We start from the raw sequence: 16,275 nt of genomic DNA, 5'->3' as shown, positions 1-16,275 counted from the left end.
ACACTTCAAAAATTCAAGCAATAATGGTCTATGGCTAAGCACTCAGCTAAAAAGTATTGTGTCTGTTTAAACTAAACAACAGACAACTTGAAAAAACAGCATTCCCACAACAGGCTTTTATTTGTAATTCATCTTCATTAGGACAGGGATCTCTCATCTTTATGTTTATGTGGGCGGTTTTCTCCCATTGATGTTACAAGCCATGCTAAAATGGGGCAGATTTATATGTAGTCTTTGCTCTAATTTTCTGCAGATTTCTGTGGAGTAGTGCTATTGTAGGACAGGATAGTAATTAATTAGTTGAGGAGCTCTAGAGGCAGCAGAGTGTTTGGAGGATGAGGACATTTCAATCAACCTTTGCGGCAGATGCTGTTGACATGGATGGTGTATTACATGCTAACCTAATTATTACGCATTCCTGGTGTAGTTCTCTTTAATTAGAGCAGAGTGGCTGTGGTTTGAGCCATGCGTATGACTCACAAGCACTGTGCCCATCTAAAGAAAAGCCCAGTCACTCATGTTTAAACATGTTTCTTGCTGCCTTTGAAAGAAGGGCACTCTCACCTCTGGGCAAAAAGGAAACTGCAACAGCCTTACCTTGAACATGCCTAATTTTAAGCCCTCTCCGGCTCCTCTGACGAGGCACAGGGACAAGGCACAATTAGGGCATCTAACCCTATGTGGGTCCACGTGAACAGCACTGAATCAAATTTTACTACCCAGATGCAGTTACACAGGGGAACTGTTCTGAAGAAAATACGCTGCTAAAAAGAAATGATTTTGTAAAATAGTTTTTAATGAAGCAATTTATTTTTATACATTTCAGGGATCATTAGCCTTTAAACCTTTTTAAGGAAGTCCCATTTGTTGGTATCTGTCATTTATTCTTTATGTTTTGTCTTTAGATTTGTTGCTATTAATCACTATCAGAGAATAGGAAACATTTCCACAGCGTATGAAGTTACTTTCTCTTAAACTAAACAATATGGAAATTTAAGTGTAGATGAGAGGGGAAATATATATATATATCTATATCTTTCTCTTGAGATAGAGAATATAATGGAATGAAAATAAAACAGAAAAATGTACTTTACCACCCAGAGGGGAAGTCGTTCGGGGAAATTATTTGGCATCAGTGCTCTCACAGTATGGATATTTCCTCTATAACAAGGCATACTTCCAAGTCTCAGGCTGATAAAGTTAAAAGGCAAATCAGCACTCCCAGTAAGACATAGGTGTCTAGAGGCACCTGGCTAGGGTTCCACTAGCAGTTATTCACTTGCATTACTGTTGCATCTAGAAGCAGTAGTTCCAGCTCTGAACCCCACTGTGCTTGAGTTTGTACCCACAAAGAGGAAAGGCACAGTCCCTTCCTTCAGCTTGCCATTTAAATGTGAATAAACAGGAGAATCAGATTGATGAGCAAGCACAAAAATGACAAAAATGTATCAATTAATGTGTTGTCAAAATTCTCTGTATGCTGCATGAAGATTTGAAAAGAGAATTACGATTATTTCTTTTCTGAAGATGTTAATGAAGAACTCTTCCTGAGCGTAGAAACCCTGCAAGACTAACAAACATTGCTGTACTGCAGGGGATGCCCTTCCAGACTGCTAATGCCAGTATTAGAGCAGTGTGAGGTTAGCAGAGCAATGTAAAACTGCTGCATCCTTATCGATGGCCCCTGCTAACAAGTCCTGCCATAGGAAAAGTGCACCCTGGAGCCGTGGGAACAAACTTCCTCAGTAACAGATGTAGCCAATGTTTTCTGAGGCATGAGAAGCCCAAGGACAAAAGAGCTGCAGACAGCTTGAAATCAAATTTCCTCCAGGAACCACTTTTTACAGTGAAAACAGATTCATTTAAAAACTCAGCCCTGAGTACTTGGTCAGTAACATTAGAAGAGCAAAGTTCTACCCTTTGCTCGTCTACGAGTCCTGCTTGCACAAACAAGGACAATGAGAGGCCAGGACAGAAAACAGGCAAAAGACTCCTTTTGTAAATAAAACCTCCAGTAGCACAGTATTTCTGTGCGTGTCACCTCTGCAGTGCATGCTGCTGGAACTGCCTTCAGCACTGAAAATAAACAGCCCTACAGATTACATTTGGTGCTTCCCTCTGGTCCTCAGACATGACAAACCAGGCACTCCAGCAGAGCTCAGCTCCTGGCTTGACAACACACAGCCTTAATAGACTTCTTCCCACCAGCTGGCTGAAATAAGCATCACAGCAGCAGTATTCATTTCAAAGTATTTGTTCCCAAAGACCTTGGGATTTCTCTCCTCAACACACACTTTTAATGAACAAGGATAGCAGTTTCACAGTTGCCCATTTCTGTTCATCTTGAAGGAGATGAAGGGTAAAAAGCCCCTGACATCTTTTCATAAGTATCAAAATGTACAAAGAAGATGACATGCTTTTTTTTTTTTTAACCTTTTTGATCAAGTATGGCTGCCGTAAAGAGCATCCTTGGACGTGTCTCCCTGTTTTGTCTGTCACAGATGTGACAGAGACTGGGGTGCTATTGTCTACCACTGACAACGCTGTGAACAAGATAACTTCTACTGAAAGTGAGGCACAGCTGAAACCCAGCCCTGTATCTGCTTGCCTAGGAGAAGTTTTTCTGCCCTTTCAACAGCTAGCCTTGCTAGAGGAAAACATGGGAAACAGACTGTGATACACTCCACAGGGGAAGACAAAAATGTCCATTCATGTTTTCACAGAATTGTTGGGATTGGAAGGGACCTCTGGAGATCATCTGACCAATCTCTCAACTGTTTTCTTTCAATAGCATGAGCTGGTAATTTTTTTCTGAATATCATTTTTAACTTGGCTAGTTGCATGCACTGTTCCTCTCTGAACTACTTCAGAGATCTGCATTCCATGTTAAAATTGCAGTTTTATTTCACATATGTCCTACATACTAATCTCATCCTAAAGTTCATTTCAGTTTCTGCTTTGATTTTCTCTCCTCATTTTGAGTAACAATATGACACAGAAGGTGGCTGAAGGGAGCCTGATGAGCAGCCTTCAGTCTGTCCTTGCCTAAAGATGACTTCCACAAAGACTGGAGGTGAGCATGGAACAAGCAGAGGATTGAAGTTGGAAGAGAGGACTGCTCATGCCATGTGAAACTGAGATTACCCTGTACTGCAGCAAAACAAAGGGAACACAGTATGTCTAGACCCATTCAAATTAGCTTTAATCTATCTAATGAGAGTACAAATAGCTGTGAACATTTTGCAGCATGCACTGTGTAGAGCCCTGGACACTTCTTACTCAAGGGCTAAACACAGAAGTCTGTGTTACTATATTTTTAATACTACAGTAGCATTACCTACAAAAAGTCCATTAGCTACACTTCAAACTGCACTGTCAGCATCCTCCCATATGGCTTGGTTTCAAGGCCTTCTTACCACTGCTCCTGAAACACTTAGCTGGATTTTTCATAAACTACTTATACTTGCCCTAAAGTACGCATTAAAAAGACATGTATTTGTTAACACCTGCAGCTAGTACTAATCCATTGGCTGCATGTCCACAGCCAGCTCTGCCCTCTTGTAGAGCGTAATTTTGAGAGGAAGCGAGACGCAGAATTATCTCTGGCAATCTCTCAACTGCAAGTCGCTCTCACCCCCAGTCCTGGCTCCAAATCAGCCATTTTCAAGCCTCTGCCTTACAGGTACCCTGTGCAGACACTGTTCAGACTTGCAGGCCATTAGCAAAGGGGCAAAGCTTGTTCTTATGAGACAGATAACAAATCAGCTTGTTGTCTGAGTCTGCTCCTATTTAGTAACGTGCCAATTAAGCCGACACTCAAAATGCGAGGACAAAGTCATCCTGAACGCAGAACTTGAATTTAGGCCTCCCTTTCCCCACCCTAAAAAAAAAAAAAACAGAAAAAAAAACCCACCAACAAAACAAAGCCTTTCTATTTAAAACCAATCAGTCTCTTTAAATCCCTGCCAAATACCTGTTTATGCCATGAGCAAATAATTACTTTTCTACAAGGAAGAAAGTATTAATTAAGAGTATTCATCAGACTCCTATTCTGTAGGGTTTATCTGCCACAGGTGTCAGCCAGAGGTGAGAGACGGATTAGTATACAATCAAGGGCTTTTCTAAGTTAAATCTCGTCCTTGTGGTTAGCTGTTAATAATGAAGTTGTCACCAAAAGAAAGAATTTAATAGTTTTAATTGAATTTAATTACTTGGAAACTCCCGAAAAATGGACCAGCATGGTTGTATAAAAATAATAACAATAAAAAAAAGCAAAGGAACAAGTGCCTGGGCCACATGTTTGAACAAAGAGAGCCTGCAAGAATAATCATTCTTTGGCTGTAACATTTTATACCTTGATCAGAATTTGAGACGTGAACCAGGCTTTCCCATAAAACAGGAATATTAACCTTGTGCATCAGTTCTAGTTTAAGTCTACGGCTCTTTGAGGATGAGAACACATTTAGCTCTTTTACTAAACTTAACTAACTTAGTTTTGTTTGTCTTTTATTTAATAAAAGCAGATTACTGCTGGACTCAGCTTTTCAGAGTTTTTCAAGTGAAAGTGCGTGTATTTGTGAGAACGGTTGTTTTAAGTACTCAAGTACTTCTGGAAGGGACAACACTTCAAACTTTTTGACAAAGGATGGTTCTTACCATCCAGTTTTCTAATTTTCAAGCTCTAAACTTTTTGGCCCCCAAAATGAAGACATATCCTATGACCTAAACTTTACCATACCAAGGTCTATCAGACAATCTACTGAATTTACAGGAATAGTCTCTAGTCATCACAGTGCAATCCTGTGACAGATCCATGCTAGACAGAAAGCAAAAGCCAACTGGACTCCTTCCTTCAGATACTTTTGCATATTCACCATTGCTGTTATTTGGGGGACACTTTCAAGGTATTGCTTACTATTTACTACAGGATTGTGCTTCTGCTGGCATATATCTGTTCTGAAATGGAGAGGTACTATTCCTTGGAAACTACTACAATAAGCAAATGTGAATGTCAGGAATTAAATCCTCACATTCAAGAAGCACAAGGAGGTTGAAAAGGTTCTCTAAATGAACTATGCTTAGGGACAAGCAGTAATAACTACTCTAATTTATCCAGCATCTGAACCAATGAGTTCTGAAATTGAGTCCAGCCCTGTAGGAATGCAGTACTTAAATACATTTTAAAAGCTGGGTCATAATGCTTGAAAACAAATGGAAGGTATTTTTATTTACTAATTGTACTGTTTGGGATGGAGTTAACTAGCAGCTGTTAGGGAAGGGGAGTGAGAATGTTGGTGTATGGTACTTAGCTGTCTATCAGTGTTAAAGCACAACAGTTACAGGGAACATTTACAAACAGAAGTCCACAAGTAATTTCTTTTTATCTGGTAGGGCATGAATGCCAAAAAAGGGGTGGAATTTACACCATACACATCTTCACTGCCTTGCTCTACTCACAGGAAAATCACTGTATTTCTATGTGAGCTCTTGATAGCTCTATGAAAAATACAAAACTCCTCGAAAGCGTGGTGCAAACATATGGTGGTGTGTAATCCTCACATGCAACTTCCTAATCCAAATTGTGTCCCATTGTGGGTTTTTGTTTTTTTGTTCTTTTGTTGTTTTTTTTTAATATTCTTCACCTTTAAAATCGAAAGCCTGATTCAGTGATACTAGAAAGCAAGTTCCCTTTACTTGCGCTTGCTTGACAATTTAACCCATAGATTTTATGTCAGAAATAATCCTTTAATACTTCCAAATGCTGCACATGCATTTTGCTTAGGAAGCCCTCGGTTCATCTAAGCTCTAGTACAAGAGGTTACATCCACATGAGCTCAGAGCATCTCTCATGCCCAGCATCTAAGCTGTCCTAGGTCTGGTTTTGCCATTTCTGCTGCTGCTTGAGCCAGTACAGATGATAAACACAGATGTTTGCTCCTGAAATACACATTTGAAATAATCAAATGGCTGGAATTATTTGCTCCCTTCTCTCCAATAATGAAATAATAATTGATATAGCAGCATGTCTAAAGTATCAGACCTTTTTATTACCTGCAGTGATTGAACGCTTTTTTAATTTAACTTAAAAAGGCATTAAATACAAGGTTTAGCCTCCAGTGGGTAAAAAAATCTCCAACTTCCTCAGAAAATCCTTTCCAAATTGTATTCATCTTGACTTAATCCATGATCTACTGGGTGAATTAGGCTCTGTTTGTTTTGAAAATCTATTTTATGGAGTTCCAAGGACTGTGTTTTCCTTAGGAAGGGTTTGTTCTGCCTTTCTGACCAGGATGCCTGCTAGCAGCCCTCCATACAGGCCTCTGCAGGTTTTTAACATCCCTAGGTGCCCCACACACATGACTAACAAAATGTAAATAAACACAGCTGAGCCAGTAAGAAATTGGAAGGTTTTCTCATTAAAGAAATAAAATAAACAGATGTCCTTAAGCACTTTGGCTCATGTTTGTCAAAGGAATGGAAAACTCTCAGATGTTTGAACAGCAATAGTGATATAAGGCCACATCTCAAGTGAGAGAAGAAGAAAAAAAGCAACACCGTGGCACTTTGAATTAACTAATAGTTCTCAAGGGAGGGTGCTTTTGATTTGAACCTTAGCAACTTCTACAAATAGTTTTTAACGGCCGAGCAATAAAATGTAGTTTTATTCCTTCTCAGTTTGTAAAGTAGTAAAGGACAGATTTGGCCATTAGAAGCATGAATCACCATCAGATTTGATTAAATCCCTATGGTGTTTCAATCAGGTTCTGCCTTTATGGTCCTGTGAGAGAACAATGCAGGGAAAAGTACAAGCTACTTGAAGCAATCAGCGAAAGTGGGTAAAAAAGGAACAAATAAATAAATCAACTCTGTTTTTTAAAGTGCCTCAACAAGAGCCAAGCAATAACTTCTCAATGATATTTTTTTCTTTACATTGGTAATGATAATTCTCTTAAACGAAAACTTTTTGTAAGAACAAGTAACTGCCTATGAAACTTTTGAAGGTTAAGGTTTCTTAGATCTACATCACATCTGTTCCTAAGGTTTCTTAAATCTACATTATCTCATGTTGAGAATGAGGCAGTCCAGTTCAGAGCACTGCAGATATGACGTTCATTTGAAATGGAAGAGCACTGTTCTTAGGTCCTGTGCTCAGCTGGGCCAAGCAGCAACTTTTGTTACTCTATCCAGGTCTTGAGGCCCAACTGCTGCTGGAGGACTCCTTCTTAGTCCTTAGCATACTCGTGCCACTGCAAATCTCTCGTCAGACAGGCAGAGCCTGTGTTTGTATGGCTGGAAACATCTACGTGTGCCCTGTCTCTACCACACTGAAACACCTCTACCACACTTTTCCACCTGGCTGCTTAGAACTTGGAAAAATCTATGGTTGCCACTTCTGCAGTGCAAATTAATGCTTAGACAAATGGCCTTTACATCAATCAAGTGTACAGCAACTCCAAGGCAAACAGCAGCTACTCTAGGCAAAGCAACCACACAGCTAGTCTCACAGGGAAACGGTATAATACAGCCAGTCCAAACACCTTCACTTAACTAAAATCTTGAACATGACTTTGCATTATTCTAAGCTAAAATTGGGACATAATGTGCTCTATTATTTTTTGTAGCATGCTTTTCTTAATATGAGCCAATTCAATAATGAATAATCTCAAAAACTGTTATGCATCTTACAGGGAATTTTATAAATCTTAACTCCCGAGTGCTAGCAGACATAGTCAAAATCCTGGTAAAGATCCAGCAATTCAGCTATTTAGTCCTTCATATTTGTTCCATTTAGTTCCAGGATTTCAGGGTAACTATTGCATGAAAGGATGAATTTTAACTGTAGACTTGACTTCAACTGCATTTTGATACTAAAATCCTGGTGTCGTAATTTATCAAGGAGTGTGCCAGCTCAGAACAAAAAGGGCACATCCTGGGATCAGTACAAAATACTGAAACTACTAGCCTCACACATACCCCTCAGCTAGGAAACATGAAGCACCTCGTGCCTCTTTTCTTCTTCATACAAGTCCTCTGAAAAGCAAGAGAATTAATCTGCAATATCCTATTTAAATTTCTTTGAAAGTGATGCAAACATTTTTTAATGCTTTGTCAACACTGATTATAGAACTACCTTGTAAAGATCTTAATCAAGGAGAAGGGAATAGACTCACTTACTTGGCACAGGTGTGCTTGCAGTATCTTTTTATTGTGTCTGAATTAATTGTACCAAAAGAGTCCTTCTGTACTGTGTCTAGCTGCCCCAAACAAGAGATCAAAGCCCTTTGACATTTACCCAACTCATGTGATCCATTTTTTCCCACTGTATTTCATTAGTGATATGTCAGGCAGATCTTTGCAGACACAGTAAAGACTGCAGCCACCTTCCTGCTGAGTGGGAACTCTATACATGTCTGGGGACTGAAAGGGCTGGGTAGATGGCACATTAAGGCATAATGATGGTTTATGTCTGTTGTGGTCTCCAGGCACTTGGTAAATATTCAGCACCCATACAATGATCAGAAGCCGGCAGAACAGGTTTCTAAACCTTCCTGAACATAATATCCAGGGTTAATTGGCTATGGAAGTTTTTTTGCCCCTTTTCTTTCTCAGATGGCCTCCTGCTAAGAAAGGGGTGGAGAGATTTCCTCAGGTCTGACAGCCTGGCTGCCCCAATCAATTAGACAGTGACTCCATGTGTTTGTGCAGGTACACACCGTGGGCAAGAAGGCAAAGGGAGATGTGAATTTGTAGGCCAGTCTGACTACCACAATAAAGGCTACAGTGCAGTGCCCATATGGGAAAGACATTGAGACCAAATGTCTGATGACTTATCCATAGGATGGAGCAAAAGGTTTTGACAGAGGGCACTAAGAGGAGCAAAACAGGCTGGGCCATTCATTCATGCTTCAACCTTGAGAAATTTTTCTTGTGCCTTAACCTCTGTTTATGCAGTTTGCAAAGTATTTTCTAAACACCCGAGACCAACTGTTCATGCTCTGAAGGGCCTTTATCTATGGCATGGACCACAGAGATTTCACTAGCTGAGTTTTATACCAGACATTAAGAAAATTTTCACATGAAATCAAGTCAGAAAACTTGCAGTGGAGCATGAATAATTCTTTTATGAAATCTTCCCCTCACTTCCTTTTTATTCTTTCTTTTTTCTCAGAATCTTTTTTTTTTTTTTGACAGCTCCCTGCTGTCGCCACCAAGGAAGGAAGAACATGCAGAAGCATCCTGATTTTGTAGCTAAACAACACAGGAATTTAGTCCCAGATCTCTGCATCTAGGTTGATATTCTTCCTTCCATTTCTGTCCTCTCCCTGGAAAAATCACCCCGGAGTGAGGTGTTATTTTTCAACTTTAAAACACTGTACTCCAATTTTTGGAATGGCTGCACAGCAGTTACACCAGCACAACCAACAGGATGATACTAAGACAGTGTTGGTCCGGGAATGGTGAATATCATAGAAGCCGGCACATTTTCTTGAGGAAGGCCATCAGGTGTGAGATTAAATTCAAAGCATGTGCATGTCTAACCACAGGCATGTAAATCTTTGATGGTCAATTATAGGTAAACATGGCAATTTTAGGCACTGATAATTTATTTTGAGATTAACATTTCCTACACTATTCATGCACAAGCTACTGAAACACCAGTAACTCCTGGCTCAGAGCTTCACTTCTACTTCACAGTTCACCTTACTAACATTTCTGAATTGGGATGCTATTTAATGATTCCCAGGACAGCCTGTCTGAGCATGCTCTATTTCCCACCTGCTTTAAGGTCTGTTCCAAAGCCCACTGAAGTCTCTATTTGTCTCTGGATCAAAACCATTAGCCCACAATACTTTTATAACAGAACCATTATCTTATAGAAAAGCTCTGTGGAATCTAATATTGATGAAACAAATGAAGAACTATGAAAAAATCCTACTGTAGGCTCTCAAAGAGCTTGTTGTAGCTTAATAGAAGAGGTGATTCACTCATTAAAAGAAAAGAAAAAAAGAGAAGAAAAAAAGAAAAATCTGTTTGTACCTTTCTTTACATTTGTATAAAGGCAACAGCCAACACAGGTTTGTTGTTTTGTGGCCGTAGAGGCCTTTCTGAACAGAAGATTGCAATTTTCCATTTTCTTGTGCTTTTCTCTCCCAATTCTGTGTTGTAGGCTGCTGCCCACAAGTGCCCTGACTTTGCCTAATGTACTCTCATGGCCGGTGGGAACATCTCACACACTGCTAAGTGCTTTGGATAAATCTTCTCTGGCTCCACTCCCTGACCCCACTTCATCTCCAAATTGTTTGCTACAGAAATGAGCAAGAGCTCACAGGAACTGTGGTGGTGGCTTCTCACCTCTGCAAGTCTGCCACATCCCTTGGTCCATCGTCTACCCCCATGCAGAAGAAACCAACCAACCCCACATTCCCTAAGCTAGAGCAGGAGCAGCTGATGAAGAGAACTGCTTCAGAGGTTTTATACTAGGACTGAACATACTCCTACAGTTAAGGAATTCTCCGTATGCTATTTGCAGCCCTTACTCAATTCTAAGTATGACCACATAGCAGGTCTACACCACGTAAGTTTATATTTCCTGATCCTGCCTAATTCTTTCTATTTTTTGCAGGCAGTAGGTTTGAGCTTGCACATGTATACCTCAGACAGCCTCATTCATTACGTTCCCTGGGAAAAGTAACCGCTTCAATTACCTTGTACAACATGGGTCTGAATAAATCCCTGCTTGGAAACACGTACTTGGTTTTCAGAGGGTGCTGCTAGAAGTGTTAGCAGCATTCCAAGTGCTGCAGTAGACTTCCACACCACAAACACCATTTTATATCCTTTACAACTGTGCACATCTAACAGCAAACAATAAATCTATCTTGCTAATTACACATTCAGCTTGTTATAACTGTCGTAAAACAAGTACAGCTGGTAAAGCTATGAAATGATGTCAAATCATATTTCTGCTTTCTAGAGAGAAGCTGGGTTATTTTCCAGTCTCCTGATGAAGTTGACTGTTCAAAGCCATGTGTGGAAACAGCTGCCAACTAGGTCATCCACCTTTAATTAGGTAATGATATTGTCTTTTTTCCTGCCCATTTAAAAGTGTTTGACATTCTGTAATTCCAAGTGACTTAAGTGTTTATCATAAAAAGCTGCCTTAGGAAGAAATTGAAGCACATGGTACTAAATTAAAGACCAAGCATTTTCTTCTGAGCAGCCAAATTCAGTCTGTTCATACACAGAATGTTGCCTCAAAAAATGTAATTGCCAGTATTTCAAAGAGGGTATCTGAAGTTAGGATAGTTAAAGATATTGTTCCTAAAGCCTCTTAAAAATATGTGCTTCAGCAGCCGTGCAGGAAGAGGAGTCAATGTTCTCCATAGCAACCTAAACTGACTAACACAAGATCTTTCTTAAAAACAGTTACCTGAGATTCAAAAGAAAACACCAGTTTAACAGAAAACATTACCTCATTCAGGCCAGTTACTGCCCTGTACCAGCTAGATAGGCTCTTCCTTGCAGAAGAAAGACAGTCAAAGCACATCCTGATGTCCTATTTAGCTGTAGCCAAACAATACAAGCCTTTAAAAACAAGGAGCTACTTGCAACATAAAAGGAAGGTAAATTAAATATTCCTGTTAGAAGAAAATACCACAGGACATATTTATACAAATGTATCTGAATAAAATCAGCAGCATTTGTTTGAAAATCTGTCTTATTAAGTGCCACCGCAGTTCCTGATGCAATCTGGCTACACAAGAAGTAATGTTAAAAAAATTAGGTTTTACCTTCCCATATCTGGATGCAAAGGTTCCCGTGAGTAAGGAGTGAAAAATAATTATCGTCTCATCCAGATCCCACACAAATACACGCTGTGATGATAGACAGGGTGGAAAAGAGAAATACAGTTACACATTATGCAATTGCAAGAATTTGTTCAGTCAGGAAATACGTCCAAGTGGACTACAACTTTTTAAGATCTCACGCCCATGTAGCACATTGATTGCAGATGCTTTGTGAAAGCAGGCAAAAAAACAGATCAAGAAATTTGAAACTATGTTTCTGCTGATCACCCAGAGAGTTTGCTTTCCTAACAACTACAGAAATTCCTCATTGCATGTTAAGACGGATGACGCATTTTGTAAGCAGGCTTACAAAAAACAAGTTTTTTGCATATACACATACAAAGTAGAATCGGAGATGCTAATAATACAGAAACTGAGCAATTATTTTGACTACCCACAATAAAAGGCTCCAATTATATTGCTAATGCTATTCTGGCTCTTACAGTTCACTAGTTTGCTGGCGGGGTTTGCTGATAGATGCAACTGTTTCTCTTGCAGGATTTACTAAGGGAATGCAAGTTAATTTTATTACCTCAATCTCACTGTCAGCAGTGGGGGAAGGATCGTTGCTTCTTTTTGATCGGGCTCGTACCTTGCCATCCGACCCTCTGTGATGTCTGTCTGTTTCTATATCTTTTGCTGGGGTTGTTCCATATTCTCCTATTGGGAGAATTAAATATAAATTTAAAATTAAATTTTGCACTCATTATAACTAAAGCAGGAAACCGCTTAGTGGAGAGCACCAGGATTGCTATGAAAACACTCTCAGAAGATCTTAATTTTTTCACATCAAAAGCTGACAAAGTTAGAAAAATAATTTAAAACTTCTAAGATGTTGCAACAATTTCAGAAAACACCGAGTGTATATAGGAAAAAAAGTAGATGTGACAGTTCAAAACGTAATCCCATTCTTCATTAAAAAAACAAAACTTTTAAAAATTTATTCCCCTCTCCGCCCTTTGCTTGAGAAAAATTAGAAATGCAGGAGAAAAGTAAATCAAACATATGCAAAAATGTCTTTTTTTTAAAATTTGATAAATGCTCAGGATTGAAAAGATACTTTCAATATCACCTTATATTTATAAAATATATGTATAGTCTGTTCAGCCATATTCCATTTCACCAGTTTAGAAATAACTGAGCAGAGGCAGTCAAAGGTGAACTTCCCTTTATGATGTTTTTGTTTTGGATGGCTTGAGTTTCATAAACCTGCCCAGATTTCACTTACCTTACATTACAAATCCTTTTCAAACATATTTTTCTTTTCTTTTTTCTTTTCTTCCTTGCTAAGCTGTGGCCTCTCCAGCTTCCTTGAATAACCATATTCTTCTTCAGAGAAGCTTGGATTGTGCCTAACAAGCCTTTTATGAAATCACTTTCTCAAAAAAGCTGAGATAAGATCTAAGGAACAGAAAATCCTCCAACTGCTTTTAGAGCAATCTGTGACTGCTTCTTTTTAACAACCAGTATTAGTTTATTTTTCTTTCAGAGCAACCACAGATGTTCAGATTTGTTCCATAAGTCAGCAGACCTACAATGGGCGTATACTGTGATCATCCTCAAATTATGTGGCGTTCTATATAACTGTTATTGCATGCCAATGAAAACTTTAGTAGGGAAGTGATATTTGAAGATTTTTCTTGAACAGTGCATTGAAGGATCATAATCGGTCAGTAATTCCACAAACCATTTAAGCCATGAGACTTTAAGAATTAAGTGCTCAAAGAGAGGCCACCACTTCTTAAGTCTTTCTACACAGACTTTGTCTTGAACTTTTAAGTTAGACAGACAGTTTGTGTTGATTTTTTTTAAGAGAAACTTTATGTACTTATTTATGAATGCATATATTATAGATTGTTAGAAGTGAACAGAAACTTTGACAGAGATGTGAGGTACTGAGGAAACTGGGGCTTTTTCAGAGCATGGCCACTTGTTTTGAACTTACTTCTACACATATTAACACTAAGGATTGATCTGGCTTTTGCATGTAATTATTTTATCTTTCTGTACTACCTTTAGAAGGATCAAACTGTGCGTCCTCATGAAAACGACACAGGACAGTCTTACAGAGGCTGTGTTTTCTGATCTCTTCCCAAAACTGTCATGAGCAGAACTGTCACATGCTAGGAAATCTGATTTCTCAGTGTAAATATAGGTACTAAAAAAACATTCAAAACATCCAACAGTAAGGTTACAGTACTTATGTCTATGGAGGGCAGGCACTGCAAACTGAAAACAAAAGAAAAGCACTCACCAGACAGTGATTCTGTGCTCTGACTGGTGATGTTGTGAGAAGACTCCTGCAGAGAATAAGTGGAGGTTGGGATGGCTGAAGGGCTGATGCTGTTTGTGGACATGTAGGGAGAGTTGTAGGAGGAGCTGTAATACTGTGAATACTGGCTTTGAGGAAAGCTTGGGTATGATGAATATTCCTTTGAGGAAAAAAGAAACAAGTAATTTCTGTGTATCACCAGTTTTATCTTATAAATAAATGAGTAAGGCATCACACACACAGCAAGTCAATGTTAGCTACACAGGCAGCAAGCCCTGGCTCAGGAATATTTTTGCTAAAGAACTATGTTTTGTTCACTTAAGAAATTACATTTATCCTTGTCCCAGATATATTCCTACTTTATTAAGATTGGCTGACCTCAACATGAGGTCAGATATCAGGCAATTTCTGCTTTTTCTATAGGATTTGATTTATCAGTGCTGACACATCTTGCATTGCAGGGCTCAACAATTCTATACAGAAATAAAGTAGGTTGCATTTTGCTGTGATCAGCAGCATTTTCTGATCAGCTTTTAGAATGGGATATAAAAAAAGAAATGAATCTAACAATTGCTTTGCAGAAATGCTCACACGTGAGATTGTCCTACTGCCTCTGCAAGATCTAAATGCCAGAATGATATTCTCTGTCTGTAGAAAACTGTACTGAAATCATAAGGTGCAAGTGAACTTGGAAAGCTGGGATATGATGATACTCTTTGTCTTGATGTTAAGGATCCCAAACAAATTTGTAACACCCTGTCCATGTGTTCTTCTTTGTGGGAAGTAAGATATGGAAACAGATTAGAAAACTTATATCTGGGTAATTAAAATATAAAAAATTTCATTTGTTTCTTCTGTTCATCATCAGAACTCCTGGTCTTGTTCACTTATTCGCTTTTTCAGGCATAGAACTGTATTCGTGCTCTGGGGATTGTCCTTCAACAAAAGGTTTTTGTTTCCCCAGAAATGGTAATTAGTATCTGGTCTTAAATAAAATTAAATAATAAATAGTATTTAGAAAGACTAAAAGCCCTTTCCTTTTTAACTGCTTACATTTTTGTCTGTGGCACAGCTATTTCATTAGCTCTCAGTCACCAGGGAGCTCTCAAGAATAGAAATGACTCAAGTGATTAAAATAAATATTAAGCTGAAAAAGAAGTGAGAAATTCCATTGTTTTCTCCTTAAAAATATCACAAAATGATGAAAACAACACACTTATTTCTCCTTTTTGCAGGTAAGCTCTATACTTGAATCAAGTGCGCTTATTTCAGCATTTATTGACCATGTTTTTAGCCAAAACTGAAGTAATAATGAAATTGCCCACTGTTGTCATTTGAAATATGAGACATAACAACCATCTTGTTGACAAGTAATTGAAATTATTACTCCATGGCTAACTGAAAACATTTTTGGGGATAGCGTACTCATTTGTTCGGTCCAATCAAGAAAAGTCATCTATTACTGCAAAAACATCTGTCTTGTGCATATATGCATGCTGTTTATTTATACACACACATTTCTCAAGGTATCTGAAGCATGAAGCCCACAGACAGGTGTACTCTCAAAGAAGGAAGCACAGAGACAGCTCAGATGGCTCAGTATTTGGTGCATGCCAACACCTCTTTCAATATGTTCCTATTTATTACACAGTGCCAAGATAGCAGAGGATAAGATCCTAAAAGGGAAGTGTTCTGCTCTGGAAAACATATCTGAAAGTTGCAAGATGGCAGAGGAGTGATGAAACTCTCAGCATCGCTGTGCAGATGCACAGAGACTGCCAAGAGTCCTTCAAGGACTGCATTCTCTCTTTGTATTTTGATACACGTTTTAAAGCTAATGAAGATACAACAGTTCAACAAATGGCCGTACCACTCACGTACACTAAAATGGTGCTAGGTAAAACACACAGTAGAACTTTTCTTAATTATATGTAAACACCAGGATAATCTCTCTGATCTGCCAGTATTCTAGGTGTTTAAATTGGTTGACAAGGTTGCCAACAATAAATGCTGAGATATACCTGATGCACAGCACTGAATCCAGCAGAATTTGTCAGGCCATTGGCTCCCTGGTAAATCCCTGTTGTACCTAAGGGAAAGAATATCACACTCATAACACACAGTAGTAATCAAAACAATAGAATATTGTTAAAT

General features: G+C 38.8%; 1 protein-coding gene across 2 annotated transcripts in view; it reads right to left on the bottom strand.

Annotated features, from left to right (window-relative positions):
• EYA2 (EYA transcriptional coactivator and phosphatase 2) overlaps positions 1 to 16,275 on the bottom strand; it is a gene marked incomplete at both ends in the record, with an annotated part of 89,672 nt that overhangs the window by 14,801 nt on the left and 58,596 nt on the right. For both annotated transcript variants that reach the window (XM_079543414.1, XM_079543415.1), the window contains 4 exons: positions 11,793 to 11,876; positions 12,382 to 12,509; positions 14,104 to 14,281; positions 16,143 to 16,210. In XM_079543414.1, coding sequence (XP_079399540.1) covers positions 11,793 to 11,876; positions 12,382 to 12,509; positions 14,104 to 14,281; positions 16,143 to 16,210 — 458 coding nt within the window. The remainder of the gene's footprint in view (positions 1 to 11,792; positions 11,877 to 12,381; positions 12,510 to 14,103; positions 14,282 to 16,142; positions 16,211 to 16,275) is intronic.

Source organism: Tetrao urogallus (genome assembly GCF_951394365.1).
Source record: "Tetrao urogallus genome assembly, chromosome: 16".
In the NCBI taxonomy this organism is placed as follows: Eukaryota; Metazoa; Chordata; class Aves; order Galliformes; family Phasianidae; genus Tetrao; species Tetrao urogallus.
Note: the sequence above shows the minus strand (reverse complement) of the source record. Positions and strands in the feature narration are given on the sequence as shown.